General features: G+C 46.6%; 2 protein-coding genes across 6 annotated transcripts; one reads left to right on the top strand and one right to left on the bottom strand.

The window, feature by feature from the left end:
- Positions 1 to 402: 402 nt before the first annotated feature.
- On the bottom strand, positions 403 to 7,476 carry DTYMK (deoxythymidylate kinase). Of its 3 annotated transcripts, none has more exons than XR_012630050.1 (6): positions 7,137 to 7,476; positions 6,486 to 6,594; positions 5,375 to 5,465; positions 3,114 to 3,311; positions 2,469 to 2,611; positions 403 to 980 (listed from the first exon to the last, which is right to left on the bottom strand). XR_012630050.1 is itself a non-coding variant. In XM_074878069.1 (6 exons), exons 1-5 carry the CDS (start codon positions 7,420 to 7,422, stop codon positions 2,357 to 2,359), a joined length of 765 nt encoding a protein of 254 aa, XP_074734170.1. In that variant the 5' UTR covers positions 7,423 to 7,476; the 3' UTR covers positions 403 to 980; position 2,356. The 3 variants fall into 3 exon arrangements, 2 of the variants coding, with proteins under 2 accessions (XP_074734170.1, XP_074734169.1); XM_074878069.1 differs by lacking the exon at positions 2,469 to 2,611 and adding an exon at positions 2,356 to 2,437; XM_074878068.1 differs by lacking the exon at positions 2,469 to 2,611.
- A 17-nt stretch (positions 7,477 to 7,493) lies between these two features.
- ING5 (inhibitor of growth family member 5) lies at positions 7,494 to 17,286 on the top strand. Of its 3 annotated transcripts, XM_074878072.1 has the most exons (9): positions 7,494 to 7,601; positions 8,052 to 8,123; positions 8,838 to 9,004; positions 10,462 to 10,573; positions 11,545 to 11,638; positions 12,635 to 12,770; positions 12,927 to 12,988; positions 13,897 to 13,966; positions 15,796 to 17,286. In XM_074878072.1, the coding sequence occupies exons 1-8, from the start codon at positions 7,565 to 7,567 to the stop codon at positions 13,937 to 13,939; spliced, it is 723 nt and encodes a 240-aa protein (XP_074734173.1). In that variant the 5' UTR covers positions 7,494 to 7,564; the 3' UTR covers positions 13,940 to 13,966; positions 15,796 to 17,286. The 3 variants fall into 3 exon arrangements, with proteins under 3 accessions (XP_074734173.1, XP_074734172.1, XP_074734174.1); XM_074878071.1 differs by having other exon boundaries at positions 13,897 to 17,286; XM_074878073.1 differs by lacking the exon at positions 7,494 to 7,601 and adding an exon at positions 7,709 to 7,903 and having other exon boundaries at positions 13,897 to 17,286.
- Positions 17,287 to 18,062: the final 776 nt, after the last annotated feature.

Genomic DNA, 18,062 nt, shown 5'->3' with positions numbered 1-18,062 from the left:
GATGACTTAGGAGAATTCATAGCTGATCTGGTCTGGCAGCCTGTGCCAGGCTGTTTAAATTGCACTGAGGTCTGTGTAGCAGTCACAGGTGACTGCTCCTCTGATCTTGGCTGCAGGAGTAATTTGACCAGTCTAAAATAATTTATGTGCCACTCACCCTTCAAACTAGCCTTGCTATGAGCTAATAAATCTATTTCAGACTCGTACCTGCTCATACCAGTTCAGTTTCTGTATTGTTGTTACTGAACCTGAGGACCAGACTTGAATTCATCCCTCCCCTCATTCCACAGCTCTAGCAAACTCCTCTCCCTGGATTTAGTGCCTGAACCACACCACCATATATCCTTCTGGGAGATAAATGATCATACTGAAAAAAAAAAAAAAAATCCCCTGCACAAAATGTTTAAAAGAATAATTTATTAGCAAGCCCTCTACAAACTGGTTTCAGCATAGGGGATGCATTTCCTAGAGAGGCAGAAGAAGCAGAAACATGGCAGTTCCCTGAAACTGGGAAGGGTGTTGCCTGCCTGTTGCTGCTGTCTGTGTCCAGGGGCAGCCCTGGGTTTCATACCCACATCTGTGCTACAGGACTGGTGCTAGAACAAGAGCTCCTGCTCAAAGCAGGGAGGTTTTTATAAAGAATTTGTTACGTGCTCATCGCATGTTCATTTATAAAATACAGAAGGGACTATGCAGGATGGAGGGGAGGACCAGATAAAAATCACAAGGGCATCAACACCATGCTGGACCCAGAATACATGCCATCAAAGCTGTGGTTACTGGAAGGTGATGTAGGGGAGTCATCCAAGCGAGGAAGATCCAAGAGGTGTTTTCTCCCTTAGGTCTAAAAGAATAACCTGTATGAAGTTTTATTTCCAGAGTTCTCCCAAAGGTTTATTCTGAACCTCCTGCATGGTTTCCTCTGCAATGGACTTGATTTCTCTGTGCAAGTCTTCTATGCTCTTTGAAGCATCCATTGTCTGTTTCCAAGACAAAAAATACAGAAATGTGTTCCTCAATTAACACCACCAAATGAGAAAAACCTTGTTGTTATCTCTGCTTCCCTCTTTACTCAACATTGTTACTATTCATGAGCAGTGAAATGAGCTAATTACACCTCCTCTGCCCTGCTTCTGGAGTGGAATTGGAAAAACCTATTTTATGTAGGAATAGACATTTAAGAAGTAGATGTGGGGCTGGATGAAGGGAAACAAACTGCTGCTGCGGCATGTTGCTTGTTGACAGTATTTGGGGCATGTAACATAAAGGCAGGTAAACGTTCTTCATCCTGTACTGCCATCTCCCAGAAACATCAGTCCTTCAAAATAAACTCCACCCACAATGGTAGGAACCTCTAAAAATCCATCATATGATGTTCCAGTTTCAGATTTTTTTAAATAGTGCAAGCTGAGGTGGTAGAGCTATACAAAGCTGTGTTCCTCAGGCTGATGTTTAAAGAACAGCAGCATCGCCTCCTTGGGGTTGAGGGCATGACCAAGGCGAGGAAAGGATTTGGTGAGAAGATGTAGAGAGGTGCAGCTTTATCAGAGTGATCTATACAATACTGGCCCACACAACATTGCTTGCTGAGAACGAGCAGGCTGCGAGGATATGCAATAAATAGACTTCATGATTAAATGGTAGCCTTTTCATTTCACAGCACAGCCAGCACCCCACCTTTGTGCTCACACAATATCCTCAAGCAGCTTGCTGATCTCTATTTATTTGGGTAACCAATGGTACTGAGCTGCACTCCAGGCCTTGGACTAAACAGTTCTCTGGCAATGTTTGATGTCTGTTATTCTATCTGATACTGAGGGGCAAAGAAACAGGAATGCTAACTACACTTTTAATGTGTACTGAAACTAGATTTTCATCATCATTTCAGAGACACCTCTTCATCATCTATTCTGATATTTATCTGTTTGACAGTTGTGTGCTTTGGGATATTTTAAACAGATGTGTTCCTTTAAGTGAAAACTCCTTTCAAGCAATGGATAGGAAACAAAAGAAATAACAGAAGACATGTAGTAAGAGATGTGTGGTCCACTGCTGGAATCTCTGGAAAAATCAGTTTACAGACTATACACAAGTTCCATATTGTCTCATATGACAGCGTGCTTATTTTTGTTTAATGAATTATTTTGGGTTTTGTGCTATGCTACGTGCTTTCTGTCAGCTTATTTTTCCAGTCTTTGTGACGTAGGGAAGGTAATTTGCTAGCATAACATTTACTGGAATAAAAGTCCTAGTTTGGTGATTGTTATACATTTAGGTCCTTCAGGTTCCAATAGTACACAAAAACTCCTAGAGAATCATGTTTACCTGAAACAGGCAGTGAAGAATTACTTTTACCTTACAGTCTGCTCATTTGGCAAATCTGTGTACATCTCCAGCTTCTGGTGACTAGTATCCATAACCTGTGTCTGCATGAAAGCTACAGAATAAACAGAAGATGCTGCCCATACCTCATGATCGAGCACTGACAGGGTGATGGGGATGGTAAAAAGGATGCCCCCACCAGAAAACCTCAGCCTAGATGATCTACACCCAGGATAAATGGGGAACGCTTCCTCTTCTGGGATAAGGCTGTGCAGTCCTCTGCAAACAGCTCCAAGGGATGAACAAGAAGGAAAAGTGATGCAGCAGCGTGGAACAAAAAAGATCACGTATTTAGAGAGACTTCTGGTAGCATTAAGACAGCAAATGCTGATGGAAACTGGCCCTGTGAGAAGGAAGGTGTTGGAGGGATTCCAGAATCCTTGGCAGGTGCTGCAGGACGCCAAGGAAACAGGCAGGGAAGAGCATGGGTGCGTCCCACTGCTTTTTACCCAGGTTTGTCAGTTTGTCTTTTAAGAAAGAGAATGATTTCCAGAAAGCTCTTTTGGAAAACAAATCAACCAAATGTCTTCCCTCTACCCCAACAGGGCCCCATAGGGTGACTTGGAGCAGGGAATTGCCCTCTCTGCCATAGAGTAGAGTGGCCATGGCTGATCCCCAGTGTGTCCCCCCAACCGGGAGCAGGAAGGAGGGACGATGGGCACAATTCGGGAGCTCTCACAAGAGATCCCCATGCTCATCTGTGACAGGCCCCTTTAGGGTTATTTCCTCACCTTCCAGTTTAATGTCTTGTCCTTCATCAGATGATAGAAGGACTGCAGAACCTTCTCTTGGAAGGAGCTGTTCTCATAACGTTCATTTCCAAAGTTCCCTCGTTCCGCTGCTTCTTCCGGGCTTAAATGAAGAAACAGAATCACATCGGGCTTTGGGAGTCCAACGTCAGGCTGTTTGCACCAGTCCAGGCAGAAGTTCTGTCCCAAACAAAGACAACCAAGTTTGAGGTGAAAGAAAGGAATGTGAAGAAGGGAAAGAATCAGGTTAGCTGGAGAGGGGGGGTAGGAAAGGAGCAGCCAGAGAAGAGAAGAAATGCAGCTTGAAACACTAAGCACAGGCTACAAACTGAAAAGGCTTATCACGTGGGAATTCAGTCCTGGTAATTTTGGGGGGCCAGGTTTTGCTATGTGCTGTGCACCCCTCATGCTCATTTAAGTTGGACAGAGCTAAAGATTTTAACATTTTCTGCAGAGCTAAATACCAAGTCATATTTTGAGCCTCCATACAGCTGTTATCAGTCCAAAACATCATACAGTTTTAGTGTGAATCTTCTGCGAGCCCATGGAGGCTCCTTTTCAGAAAAATGCCCACCCTATTCAGGAATTTCAGCCCAGACACGAAGCTTTCCAACTCTTGGATCTTGTTGTCAGATTTGAAGGCTTCCATCAGGGCACACGGATCCATGATGTTGTGGAGAGACCGCTGAGTCCGCTTACTGCTCATCCACACGGGCACCAGCGATGACCAGGGTGATCTTAAATGTATCAAGAGTGACTGCGGGCTCTGGAGGGGAGGGTGCAGCACATGGGGACCCAGAATCAACTCAGTGCTTCAAGGAAGCGGGGAAGGGCTTGGACAGGAATGAGTGTAGGTCAACTCTCAGCTGCACAGCTGGTGTTGCAGCTTCTGTGACCACAGGACACTCTGAGGATCGGTGGCTACTGAGCAGGAATGGGATGCATCTGATGAAGTGGGACAAGAGTGTCTGTGCAAACAGGCTGGCTAAGCTTTAAATGTCAGGGGAATGTTTGCAATCTGTAGAGAGCTGAAGGTGGGAGGCCAGGAGGAAATGTCTGGGGGATGATACGGTAATGGAAGCTCCCCTGAAAGCAGCAAAACTGGGGCAGAGTAAGACGGGAGATGTTGGGGTGGGGCCTGGTACAGACTGCCTGGTTAGAGAGGAAGTTGATGAACATTCTTTAGGCAGCTGGAAGAAGGATCACAACTGCAGGTCCGGGTACTCATGGAGGATCTCAACCACCTCCCTATCTGCTGGGCACAAGCAATCCAGGTTTCTGGAGTGTGCTGAAGGAATTCTTGACACGGTGATTGATAAGCCCGTGAGGGGAGGTGACAAGAAAGAACTGGTCAAAGATGTGAAGGTCAAGGGCAGCCCTGGCTGCAGAGAACACAAGACAGTGGTTTAAAATCTGGAGAGGAGTCAACAAGACAAACAGAATTGCCAGCATGGACTTCAGGAGGGCAGATTTATTAGGGACCCCTTAGTAGGATGCCCAGGGAAACTCATGTGGAAGGCAAAGAGACACAGGAGAGCTGGCTGATCTTCCAGGACAGCCTCCTCAGAGCACAGCTCGGGAGGATCTTATAGGTGTGTAGAATGACCCAAAGAAAGGCTGAGAGAGCTGACTTGACTTGAAAGCAGACAGGAACAGGCCAAAAGGCACAAGTGGGAATGTGAGAAATTCAGGAATGAAGAAAATAATGTTTACTATGAAGGTGAGCAAACACTGAAAGAAGAGCCCAGAAAGGTTGTGCATTTACATCCCTGGAGATACTCAAACCTTGGCTGGATGTGGCCCCAAGCAGCCTGCTTGACATTGGACCTACTCTTGAGCAGGAGGCTGGGCTTTGTGACTTCCACAGGTCCCTTCCAACATGCACCATTCTTTTATTCTTTGCAAATTTATGGGCCAGCAGCCAGGGCAAGTGTGGAGAATCTCAAATAAACTCGCAAAATCATTCTCCAGAGTCAAACAGGCCGGCTTCCCCACAGCCAGCAGTCTGTCCAGATTTATAAAAAGTAACCAAATGAGTTTCTCTGCTCTTCCTGGGGAAGTGGTAGACCTAGGCAAACCGACCACGTCAATACCTGAGCGGGAACTTCCACCCCTCCATTTCAATTCTCATTTCCCCAGAGCAGGAGCCTGGGCCATGCATGCCAACCTCTGTATCAGGCCTCTAACTGGAGCTGCCTTCCCAAATGCAGAGAGGGACAGGGGCTGCCGTAGTTCTCACTCACCTCTTTGGCGCTTGTGAAGGCCACTCCAGAGAAGGCGTATCTGTCAACCACAAGTGTGATCCCTTGATGTAGTTTCTCTTTCATCAATGGTCTGAAAACCATGTGGGAGAAAAAAAAAAATAAAATTACACTCCTTTATAGCAATACAAATGAAAGGAGTTCATCTAAGATGGCTCATGAGGTCAGTGATTCTCTATTAATCATCGTTACAGTGATCGTTAGCAGTGTCAGGGTTATCTGCAACGCTGATCACATATAAATAGCTATTTGTATTCTGTCCTCTAACAGACATGAAACAAATATCCTTTCAAGACTCCAAAATTCAGGGTGCCCCAAGGCCTATCCCTGCTCTAGGCAGCTCCATGGCTTACAGGCAAGATCACAGATGAACTATAATCAGACATGAACAGCTTAGTCCTCTTCCTTTTTTAAGCAGTGCAGCAGATTTGTGATACGCTCTGCCTCAGTCAGATAAAAGCATTCTTTATTCATTACAATGACATTTCTTATTACAGCTCACTCATCTGCCTTATGCTTTCCTAGTTTGCTGGGCACCACCACTACAGCAGAATTGGCAAAGCTTTTTTATTAAAATTAAAACATTTTGCAATATAGATTTCCAGGTAAAAACAACAGCTGACACTGATTTCCCTAGCTCCACACACAAAGACTCAGGGGCCAAAAGCAAGGACAGCCACTTACGGCTGAATGCAGCCTTTGGCTAGAGGGCAAGTTTGGACACGATTCCTTAACCACTCTGTCACTCACATGGATTTCCTTGCAAAGCAAGGTCTCTTCATTCAGGAAAGAAAGTAAACTCGCAGTCTAGGCTGGTACAGTCTCAGCTCCCCAATTCTTGAATCCAGTACAGCACAGGGATTGGAAATATCGTACCTATGATTTAAAAAACCCCAAAAACACCCCAAACCATGGGATTTGATCTAAGATTAAATCCAAAACTGTGAGAGTCCTTGAGACATTGCTTCCAGGCATGTTTCCCTTGCTAAACAGGCTCGTACTCTCACACCTACTGTATTCACTGCAAGCTAAAACCCGGGAGGATTCAACGCCATGTGTTTTTCTTTTACAACTTAACAAATATTATCTTTACACGTGTTCCCAGCGGTTAGCGGAGAAGAGCAGGTGAATGGTGTGGTCCTCCAGGTTCTTCTCCTTCACCAGGTAGGAGCCGATCAGACGCCCAATCTCCGTTGTTCTCTCTGTAGGAAAAAAGGGGAAAAGGAACAAATGCTGCCCCAAGCTGTTCTTGCCAAAGGGGTGTCTGTCCTGGGGGGGGGGGGGGCATGTCAGTGTGTCTGTCACGGGTGGGAGGTTGGTCTGTCCAGGGCTGGGGTCTATCTGCCTGTCACGGTTGGGATGAGGTCAGTCTGCCCCTGGTGGGAGGAGGTCGGTCTGTCCAGGGCTGGGGTTTATCCGTCTGTCACGGGCAGGAGGAATTTGGTCTATCTGAGGGGGGGGGTGTCCGTCTGTCACGGGTGGGAGGAGGCCGGGCCATGAGAGGATGGGTGCCAATCTGTCACGGGTGGGAAGAGGTCGGTCCGTCCGGGGATGGGGGTCTGTCCGCCTGTCACGGGCTAGGAGGAGGTCGGTCTGTCCGAGGGTGGGGGTGAGGGGCCGGGTGTGCCACGAGAGCCCTCGGATGGCGCTCCCGCCCCCGGGGGCACACCGGGCGCCGCGGCCCCGGCCTAGTGGGACTCCCTCCCCCCTCCCCGTTTCCTCCGGGTGTCGGCAGGTCCCGTACCCGGGAAGCGGAGGAGGTCGGCGCGGTGGCCGTCGGCCCGCAGCGCCTCCACCAGCCGGCGGCCCTGCGTGCTCTTCCCGGCGCGGTCCACCCCCTCCAGCACGATCAGCGCCCCGCGCCGGCCCGCCATCGCGCGCGCTGCCGCCGCCCCGCCCCTTCCGCCACTGCCCGGCCAATCCCGGCGAGCGCCCCCGGGCCGCTCTAGGCGTCGGAAGGGCACAGAGGCGCCGAGGTCCTCCCGGGAGGCGGGAAAGGAGGCCCCGCCCCCTCCCGCCCCGCCCCTCATGAATATGCAACAGGAGCGTCCCCGGTGGCCAATGGGCACCGAGAGGACTATGAATATGGGATGAGGCCGGGGCCACGGCCCTCGTCATGCGGGCCCGGCAGGCGGCGGGAAGCGGCGGCGGCGGCGGGGCGCGGGCCGCAAGATGGCGACCGCCATGTACCTGGAGCACTACCTGGACAGTGAGCGCGGGGCGCGGCTCTGGCGGGGAAGGCGGGGGGGCGGCGGAGCCGGGGGGGGGGGAGCGGCGGCGGCCGGGCCGGGGGCGGCGGCGGCGGCGGCGGCGCGGGAATTAGAACTGCGCCACGGGCTGGGTGGAGGGGGGGCGGTGCCGCGCTGCGTCATCAGCCGCCGCCGCCGCTTGCGTCATCGCTGCGCGCCGGGGAGAGAGGGGCTGCGAGGCGATGGCCGGCTGCGAGGTCACGGTCGGCTGTGCCGGTCCCGCCGCTCTGTTCCTCGGCGTTGGGCGCACCTCTCCGCCCGGGTACGTTTAGCTGCCCCCGTGAGGCGGTGTGGCGTGCGGCTCTGCCGAGGCGGCTCGGTGTTCCCTGTCAAAGGAGGGGTGGGTGCTGTGAGGAGGACAGGCCTGTGTAAACAGGTACATGAGGTATTTCTTGGCCTCTGTGTTCCAGGTATCGAAAACCTGCCCTGCGAGCTGCAAAGGAACTTCCAGCTGATGCGGGAGTTGGATCAGAGAACAGAAGGTGTGTTCAGGTATTTCAATAAGCACAGTCTGGTAGAGAGCCTCGACCTGAAGGATGGGAAGAGTCCTGTGGAAATTGCTGTAGAGGCCGTGTCTCCCTTCTACCACTTGTCCTTTTCTCGACCTGAGTGCTGTGCAGCGTTTGTTTCCTTTCTGTGAGGGCTACAGCTCACGAAACTAGATTTTTTTTTTCAGCAGTCGCATGTGAATTTGTAGCTGTGTGATTTCTGTACCCGATGGCACCGTGGATGGCCTTACTTGCACATACTTCCACATCTACTGAGTTGTAGATTGCTGTGTGTCTTGCGAGACCAATTTTTTTTTTCTTTTCTTTTGAGGTTTGTGTTGGAATCTGGTTGCACATTAATGATTTTCAATTTGTACCATCAGAACGGGAAACAGCTGTGCAGCAAATACAGTCTTCTGTGTGTGGGAAGAGAGGTTGAAGTTTGTGTACCCATGAGTTCAGTTTGTGATCTTAACTGTGAGACCCTCCTCTGAATTAACTGTAAAACACTTGAGAAATCAGAATCACACTGCAAGTGTTGAAGAGTAAATACCTTTAACTTTTTTTTAAGAAAGGTAAATACGTTAAGGAATCGGGGCAAGTCCAAAAACTGTCAGGAAAGGTCTTCTAAATACCATGAAAAGGTAGAAGGAAAAAATACTTGCTTTGGCAGAGAGCTTTCTCACGTGTATATACTTTGCTTTTCAGATAAGAAAGCAGAAATTGACAGTCTTGCAGCAGAATACATTGAATCAGTGAAGAACATGTTACCCGAGGAGCGAGTGGAACACCTGAAGAAAATCCAAAGTGCCTACAGCAAATGTAAAGAGTACAGCGATGATAAAGTGCAGCTGGCCATGCAGACATACGAGATGGTGAGGATCACTACCAGGGAGCCTTGTGTAAAAATGGTCGTGCTCTGGAATGGGGCGGCTGGTGGATGTGGAAGACGCTTCCACAGTGTTCATTTTCCCTGACATATTTATGGTTTTGCTTAAATATCTTACTGAAACAAATTACTAGTCCTCAAGCTTATTTTTCTTACTCTTGCCGTCCCCCAAAAGCCTCCTCTTGTGTTACCAGGTTTTGTGTCAAGCAGACTTCTCTTGTGGTGAAGAGTTAAATAAGTTTAGCCCACTTGGAGATTGCTTGATCGGTTGTACCTGTCTGCTGTGTAACAATACCAGCTAATTTACCCTTCTCCCTGGCAGCTCCCCTGTCACACGATAATTTATTTAGGGCTGGTCTTAGCTGTAAGCAACATTTTTTTTAAGTCAACTTCAATACTATATTGTGGAGGAATGGAAGAAAACCTGCTCAATTACCTTGGTTTCCGAGTGACAGAGGAAAGCAGCCCTGTCAGCGCCACCATTCTGGTTGTATATTGGACTCCAGACTTTCTTGGATGGATGTGGTGGGAAAAGTCTCATTTCTTAAGATGCAGCTTACCACTTTTTTCTTCTTCTGCCCCTACACCTGCGTCTGTTTAGCTGTCCCTTGAATAATTCTTATCTCTGTATTTTATAGCCCAGATAAAACTTGAGCGAGGGGAATCCTTTTGGCTGTGCTTAGTGTGTTTTGTCCAGTTTCTAGAGATGCTTTGGGTTCTGCTACCTCTGCAGCTGCAGTACGTTTTATTGGCATCAAATACTGCAGAAAAGGAAATTATTTCACAGGAACTGAAAAGTGGCCTAGGTAACTACTTTGAGAACTAGCTACTGCAGCAACACAGTTTGGTGAGGGGTGGCTTAAAATACCTTTGCTATGTCTCTGTTCTGTCAGCCACATTATTGCAACCAGGGTAGTACAATGTACTTACTTAATGTGTATTGACTTGATATTCGAGATAGTCAACAGAAGACTGTATTTATTACTAAATTTCTTCGAATAGAGTGCTAGTAGAATACCAGAAAAAACAGTTACCTGCTCAACACATTCCATGGACAGTAGTTGAATAATGTATTTTGAAAATTGCAGGGAGAAAACAATTATTTTTAATATCTCTCGTTGTCTTCTTTTGTTCTGCAAACCATTAGCCTGAGTTGCTTTGACTCTCCTTTATACCAACTCCTTTTTCCTTCCTTTCTCCTTGTCTGTTGAGGGATTGGGTCCTCTTGCTTTTGCCTGTTTTCTTTTTCTCTCCGCCTTAATTCCCTTTGTGTGTACCATTTCCCTTTTTCCCGTTTGGTACCCCTCTTGTGCCTTGCTCTGAAGTAGTGTACTCCTGTTCATGCTGATAAGAGCCAAGTAATTAGACCTTCCTGTGTTCGTTGGGGGATTTTTTTTTTTTTTTTTTTTTTAAATTCAGTTTGTGGTTTCCTCTTCTGTGCAGGTGGATAAGCATATCCGCCGGCTGGATGCAGACTTGGCACGATTTGAAGCAGATCTGAAAGATAAACTGGAAGGCAGTGACTTTGAAAACCCTGGATCTCGAAGCCTGAAAAGTGTGTAAATTTTATACAGTTGACAGCCTTTCCAGCACTAACCATATCTAACCAGAAAGGCTAAGATACAAAGCAGTCTGTTAATTCTGGAGGAAGAAAAGTAGTACACTATGGTGTACTTCTCTACTTGTTTTTAATGCTCTTCAAATATTTACAGTGCTCTGGTGGGCAATAAACAGGTGAATCTAATGCTGGGGTCTAACTTACTGCCTCTGCTGGCCAGATCATCCTGAGGTGGCCCACAGTTACTGGTTGTAAGGAGGCTACTGGCTGAGGGGGAACTAACTGTGACAAAACCGAACTGATGTTCTTACAGCTTTTGAGTGTAACAGTCTTAGTTTTAGGCTTGATCTTTTACTAAGTTCTCAGCTCTTCTTGAGGAGAGTAGATTTGCCTATTTTCCTCCTTTTACCAGAATTTGAATACTAATCATACTGAGAACAGCAGGAGAATTTAGGAGTTAAAGGAAGGTACCAGTTTCTGTAATGTGTACCAGAGGTCTCATATGATTACAGTGAAATTTGAGCATGGTTAACAGCAGCATAGCTTTATGCCTTTGAACTATGAAATAAGGGGTAAGATCAGGGGTGTGGAGATAAATGTTAGTTACTGAGTAACCGGTTAACGGGCTGAGTGGTTAAAATATACTGAGATTTAAAAAAAAAAAGAATATTACAACATGTCTAATTAAATACGATGCCATTTATATTTTGTGCAACAATATGGGCTAACACTGTATTGTAGTGATTTAATTGCCAAAACTGTGAACGCAAGAGTTTGGTGCCCAGTTGTACTGCTTGCCAGTTTGGTGCGTTTGTGGCATAAAAATGTATTTCAGAAGCAGTATTCATGTTCAGTTACGTATGAAATAGCGTTTTCAAAACAATAAATGCATCAGAAGTTAAACGTGGAGATGTTTCTGGTATTGGAGTATAGGTTGAAATGATGGTATTTGTATTTTTCCTTTATAGAGGGACGAAGTCAGAAAGACAAAAGAGGCTCTCGCGGCCGAGGCAGGCGAACATCTGAAGAAGATACACCAAAGAAAAAGAAACTCAAAGGAGGGTAAGGCATACCCAGTCACAGCTCTGGTGACTTTGGCTTGACACTTCATGAATTTTCCACAAGCTCATGTTACCCTATTTGTGACTCCTGTCTGGATGGTGAGTGGTGTTAGAGTGTTCTGCTCTTAGTCCATTTCGTTAGTGTCCTGCTTAGGACAAGTCAGATTTGTTAATTAACTCCTTGGTTGGCATGTGGAAGCTCAGCATGCTTGGAATGCCCTCGGACTGGAAGGACAAGATCTGCCTCTCTGTTGCTGTTGGCAAGCTGGGAGGAAATAGCTGTGATTTTTGTCATGCAGCTATTTTTAACGGTTGCTTCTGGTCTTGATTGTAAAAAGTAACACTTGCTCATCAGGACAAAAACTGATGTTGTATTGTTGTTCTAGAGATCTTGGACAATTGGGGGGGGTTGTTTTCAAAGAATGGTGTCCTAAATCTTGAATAATGTGATACAGTTTTGTGAAGCAAGGAAGAAAGCGTGTCTGCTCCCTGGGATATGACTCGTACTAAAGGGGCTCTGATAATTCTGATATTTTCAGTTGGCTAAATGGAGGGGCAGAAAACTAAAAATGGTTTCCATTGACCATTACTGACATGTCAACTTAATACATTCCTGTCAGAGCAAGAGGGTTCTCTCGTACCTGACAACAAGAAAAGTATGTGTATTAAAATAGGTTGGGGGGAAAAAAATCAGATTCTTCTGTCCACAGGCAGAAGTGATCTGTACATTATTTTTGTTCCTGTGGTCGTGGCATCTACAAATTGTTCTCTTAGTCCCTTATAGTCAACCTCATGTTTTGTGTTTGATCAAACCTACCTTATCGTTTTAATCATTGGATAATATGTGGTAATGTAATCTAAACTCTATAGCAAGGTCCCTGTATTTTAGGGAAGATACTGTTAAAAACCAATTTTCCCAAGTGGGATTTAGATCCTGGAAAAATGGTGTTGCCTGCAACTGAAAAGTGTTTTGTCCTCAATCTGTCCTTGTCCACAGATCTGAGTTTGCTGATACCATCCTGTCGGTGCATCCGTCGGATGTCCTGGACATGCCAGTGGACCCCAACGAGCCTACCTACTGCTTGTGTCACCAGGTGTCCTACGGAGAAATGATTGGCTGTGACAACCCAGATGTAAGCACTGGAGATTATTTATTTTCAGATGTTCACTATATCACAACACTGAAATCTGAGGGAGGGGTACTTGCTGTTTTAGATTATACAAAATGAAAGTAACACTTGTGAGACACAAAGCATCTCCTCTGTGGGTTTTTCCTTTCTGTTTTGCAGTGCCCAATTGAATGGTTCCACTTTGCTTGTGTGGACCTCACCACCAAACCAAAAGGGAAATGGTAAGTATGACAACATACAGCGCTTTGATTTTTATCAGGCTACAATCTGCCTGAAAAATAATCACAATAACAATTAAAACTCCACTGTGACCCTTCCTGACAGAGGAGTTTTGCTCTTGTCAGCAAAGGGTTTGCATCCTCCATGGTTTGGGATTGTGTTTGTGTGAAGGTAGAAGGTACAAGGGGAACCTTCTTCCTAAAGTCTACTTCCACATGAGTCTTAGATTGTGGTGGGAGCAAAACAAGGACGCGGGCATATGCAAAATTGCATTATAATTGCGTTTGATCTGAGGCCTCTGTAAATGTATTCATCTCGGGCCTGCTGTATTGTGTGGTTGTGGCTGTGGTTAAAATTGAGCAGAGATGTATTTATTTTTTTCACTTCTGGAAGCAAAATTTGAAGACTGCTCTAGCTTTTGCTTATGTATGTGCTCATCTTGAAAAGAATTATAGGCTTGTTCTGTTTAATGGACAGCTCTCATCTAGTAGGATGCTTATCAGAAACGAGCTTAAGTGAAAGTGAACTGCAGTCATTGGAGGGAGAGGAAGGAAGGAATTGGGGGAACGCAGCTTTTTTCTTTTGCCTGTAGAGGAAGCTCGTGTGACAAACTTGGAGAAGTTACTTGGAGTAACTTCTAGGTGAATAAAATAATATGAATGACAGCTGTGAGTGGTTGATGAGCCCTGGAAGCCTTCTAGTGCTATCTGTCACTTCTGCTCACCCAGATTGGTACAGTTTCTTTTCTATTTGCCCAGGCTTCCTGCGTGTCATGAGAATTGTTGCAGTTACTTAAATTGGCTGCTTTTAAACCACCCTCCCACCCACTCGTTCCCAAATAATAAAAAGAGTTCTTGGGCTATGTGTTGTTAATTTCAGGAACTGATTACTGCCTCTTTTTCCCCTGTAGGTTTTGTCCTCGTTGTGTTCAGGAAAGAAAGAAAAAGAAGTAAGGAGTGGAGGGGAATACATCCTCTGAGGCAAGAAGAATTTAATATATTCCTTCCTTCGTGTTGCAATATTATCTTTGATTTTTTTTTTTTTTTTTTTAAACTACCCTCCTTCTTTTTCTGGTATGATATTTAATTGTCCAGTGGCCAGTTGTAATTCCTGTTCTTTCATAAGAAAATGGCTGTGGGAGGGAGGGAATTTGCCACGGGGATTTTATTTATGTTACACTTGCACAGCACTGAAATTGGTGTTACTATGAAGTGCTAGGGCAGCCGGTAGCTGTGTAGTCTCTGCTAGTTTATAGGAATCTGTGAAACCATGTAAGGCATTGCAGGAGAATGAAATACCTGTATCTTCAGCATGGTGCATTGCCATCATGGAAACAGTTTAGGCCTAGAGCTTGGTGTGAGGGAGGAGAAGGAATGTGCTCCGGTGTAGCCTGCATGAAAGAAGTAGGCTCCATTGTTTAGGTGTGAAGTCCATTTGTTGTGCAGTTTTGTAGTAGGGAAAGGAACAGGGAAACTCGGTAACTGTTTCCAGGGTTGGCTTCCTCAAAGCCAAGTACTGTGCTTAGTTTTGGCAGGGGTGGAAGAGAGGTAAGATCCAAACCTTCTCTTTTGGGGAGTTTCTTCTGTCTGCCTTTGCACTGCCTTTATTTTACTTGATCTAGCCTCCCATTCACATGAACCTTAACAGAAGCAAACCATTTGGCTTTTCACCTGCTAGGAAAAGTTTGTCTTTTTGGGATAAAACCTTTAAATAGCAAAGGAATTGTCCAGCAGTGTTTCTTAGTGACAGTAATATTGAGAGAGGGCGTTACCTTTCCTGGCTGTTCCCATTTCTCTCAAGATCCTTTAAGTACATTACTGTGAAGATGAAACCTACAGTATTCTTACAGAGATAGAAGGTCTGATTTATTCATAAAATAAGATGAAGGCCTCATTTTTGTTACTTGTGTTTGCCTGGGTTGCACCTGGGTAAATCAGGCAAACAAGCTTTAGGGGAACGTTCCCTGAGGACGGTGTGTACATTCCCATGTTGCTGTGGGAAAGCATAAAGGAGGCCACTGGGTAGTTTGGTGGGGGGATTTGAATAGCATTTGCTGTGAAGCACTGCTATTGAAGAAGGCCATTCATCAGGAATGTTTTAAAATTACTTAGTGTCTTTTTTTAGGGGGGGGGGGGGGGCACATTTGCATGTTCTTGACTTCTTTAAGCTGCCTTTCGGATTATGAATGTGAATCCTTGCTGTCGTCACGGTGTCAGTTGCAGCAAGGGAAGAACCAGGAGTAGGAAAATAAAAGTCTTTTTTCCTTCCTCTGAGTTACAGTGGATGCAGAAGTTGAGGGAAGAGCAGGGATAACTCTTGTCCTCACATACATCCCCTGTATTATGGGGCTTACCTGCCTACAATAAAAGGTGTCGTGGGGAAAGGTGGTTCTGCTGGTGGAGGGGGGGGGAAAAAAAAAAAAAAAAGCCGTCCCAAACGAAAACCCCCTGCAGCAGTAGGCACCAGGGTTCATGAACTTTGCTGGCTGTGATCCCTGATGGGTGTTGATGGCAGCTCTGTGCAGGGCTGTGTACTACTTTGCATACCATTGTGCCGAGCTCTTGGTATAGACTGCTGGAAAGGCATTAAGAAACTTCCAGATAAGCTTTTGTTCTGCTGTAAAAGCAATCTGAATGAACAATACAGAAGAAAAAAAACCACTTCTAGTCAGATTTTGGCACCTGTTTCCAAAAGAAAAAAGTTTTTTCCCTGTAATACTAACCCTCTTACTTGTGTTTTGCAATGAAAGAAAGTAGAACACAGCTCTTGCCAATTTTCCTTCCCTCCTTTGCTCTGTTGGGCTTTGTAGATGCTGCAGGTATGTCAAGACTGACATGGAAGAAACCTCTTGATACTGAGACAGCTTTTCTGTGAACATTTTGATTTATTGCATCTGCTATGGAAAAAAAAAAAAAACCAAAACAAACAAACCCATCTCCAGGGTCCTGTCATTTAAACTGTGATGTTGCACGTGTCTTCGCTCCGTTGCATCACTCCGCACGTTGTGTATGAAATTGCTGCAGTTATGTTTACAAGATGACGCACGTTTGTCATTGTTGCCATTATAATAACACCCGCAAAGCAGGCAGACAAACTAAATGCGGAGGGAAGGAGGAGAAAAAGCACAGTCATGCAATCCTGAACTTAGAAGTACAGTCAGCCCTCTTTTTTTTTTTTTTTTTTTTTTATTTCTGCCTCTTTCTTTTGAGAGCAGATTTATTCGTGATACCTCATGAGCCAGCCTGTAATTCAGTAACCAGGGAGTGAGACCTGTACCTCATTGACCTGCTACACTGGATTAACGTAGGGGCGTTACTGCGTCCTGAAGACTAGTGACTAGTGTTGATGCCGTTCCAGGTTTTATTTTCCCCTTCCATTCAATGGTATCATATACAACTTTTTTTTTTTTTTTTTCCCCTAAGGCTTTATTAGTAGCGGTATCACCATACATTAAGCATGCGATTTGAAACAATCTCAGAATTCCACTGCGCCTCCCTGGAGGTCGTGCTGGAAACGTGCCCGTACAGAAGTACGGCAGCTGTGGATGAGTTGAGCACCCTCAGCTCAGAAAACATGGTCAGGTAGGACAACAAAATTGTTAGCAAGTGCTTGTCGGGGCTCAGAAGAACAGATGTTTTCCATTTTAACCAGCAAAGCAAAAAGAAAAATAAGCTCTAGAAGCTGGCATCAGCCCTCAAAAGGAAAGATAGCTCGCTAGGAATTGTGAACAGTGTGAGGTACAAAATACTCTTCTTTACGACATAACATCTCTCATGTCAGGATATCTGATACCAGCAATAAACTGTCCCACTGGGAACATACCAGCACGGGGGCTTTGGCAGGCTCAGGAGCGTCTCTTGGCCGCATACACCTGCCTTTAGAGATTTTTTTAAAACTCCTTTATAGACAGAAATACCAGTAGCCTTCATTTTTGCTTATGAAAGGATTTAAATCTTTCTCCTGACTTTTGAATGTACAGTGTTAAATATACTTTTCTGGAGTGAACAAGACTGTGATACACGTAAAGGAATGTTCCACTAAGATTGTCAAAGCACCCGAATACCCTGCGGGGTTCAGCTTTATTGCAGTGTCCAAACTGGAGGTGAAACGACTTTAACCCCATTGTTCTATTTTTTAAAGGAATTAGATCTATGTTCCCTTTGTAAATGGAAGAGAATATAAATCTTTTTATTAAGAAAAAAAAAAAGGAATGTAAAGTAAAAATGTATATCTGTATTTTTGGATCATGTTATAGATAATGGATATATTGTTATAAATAAAGTATTTTTGGGAACAAAGACGTACAAGAGTGTGTTGCAGCAGCCCGGGAGAGCTTGTGCGGGCGATGAGGGGGGGCTGCACCGTGGGGGTCTGTGCCTTGCGGAGCAGGGGGGCCGTGCCCGAGGACACGGAGGGGGGGCACTTGAGGACACGGGAGCGCGGGGACTGTGGCCCTGAGCCCTGCGAGGACACGGGGTGGGGGGGGACACTGTGTCCATGAGCCCTGCAAGGACATGGTGGGGGGACAGTGTCCGTGAGCCCTGTGAGGAGATTGGGGGGGGGGTTGTCCATGAGCCCTGCGAGGACACGGAGGGGGGACGTGTCTGTGAGCCCTGCGAGCACACGGGGGGGACACACACGTGTCTGTGAGTCCTGCGAGGACACAGGGGGTGGGGGGTGTGTCTGTGAGTCCTGTGAGCACATGGTGGGGGGACCGTACCCGTGAGTCCTGCGAGGACACGGAATGGGGGGGAACGTGTCCGTGAGCCCTGCGAGGACACGGGGAGGGGGGGGCGTGTCCGTGAGCCCTCGAGGACACGGAGGGGGGGGACACACCGTGTGCGTGAGCCCTGCGAGGACACGGCGGGGGGACCATACCTGTGAGCCCCGCGAGGACACGGGAGCGGGGGGACAGACCGTGTCCGTGAGCCCTGCGAGCACAGGGGGCGCGGCTGCCCCGCGCGGAGCCGGGACCCACGCGGCGCCGCTGTCCCGCGGGGGGGCGCTGGGGGGTGGTGGCGGCCTCCCGCCGGCAGGTGGCGCTGCCGCCCGCCCTCGCTGCGCGCACGCGCCCTT

This window comes from Strix uralensis, chromosome 9 (genome assembly GCF_047716275.1).
Source record: "Strix uralensis isolate ZFMK-TIS-50842 chromosome 9, bStrUra1, whole genome shotgun sequence".
NCBI classification, from domain to species: domain Eukaryota; kingdom Metazoa; phylum Chordata; class Aves; order Strigiformes; family Strigidae; genus Strix; species Strix uralensis.
This window is presented reverse-complemented; position numbering and strand designations above follow the sequence as displayed.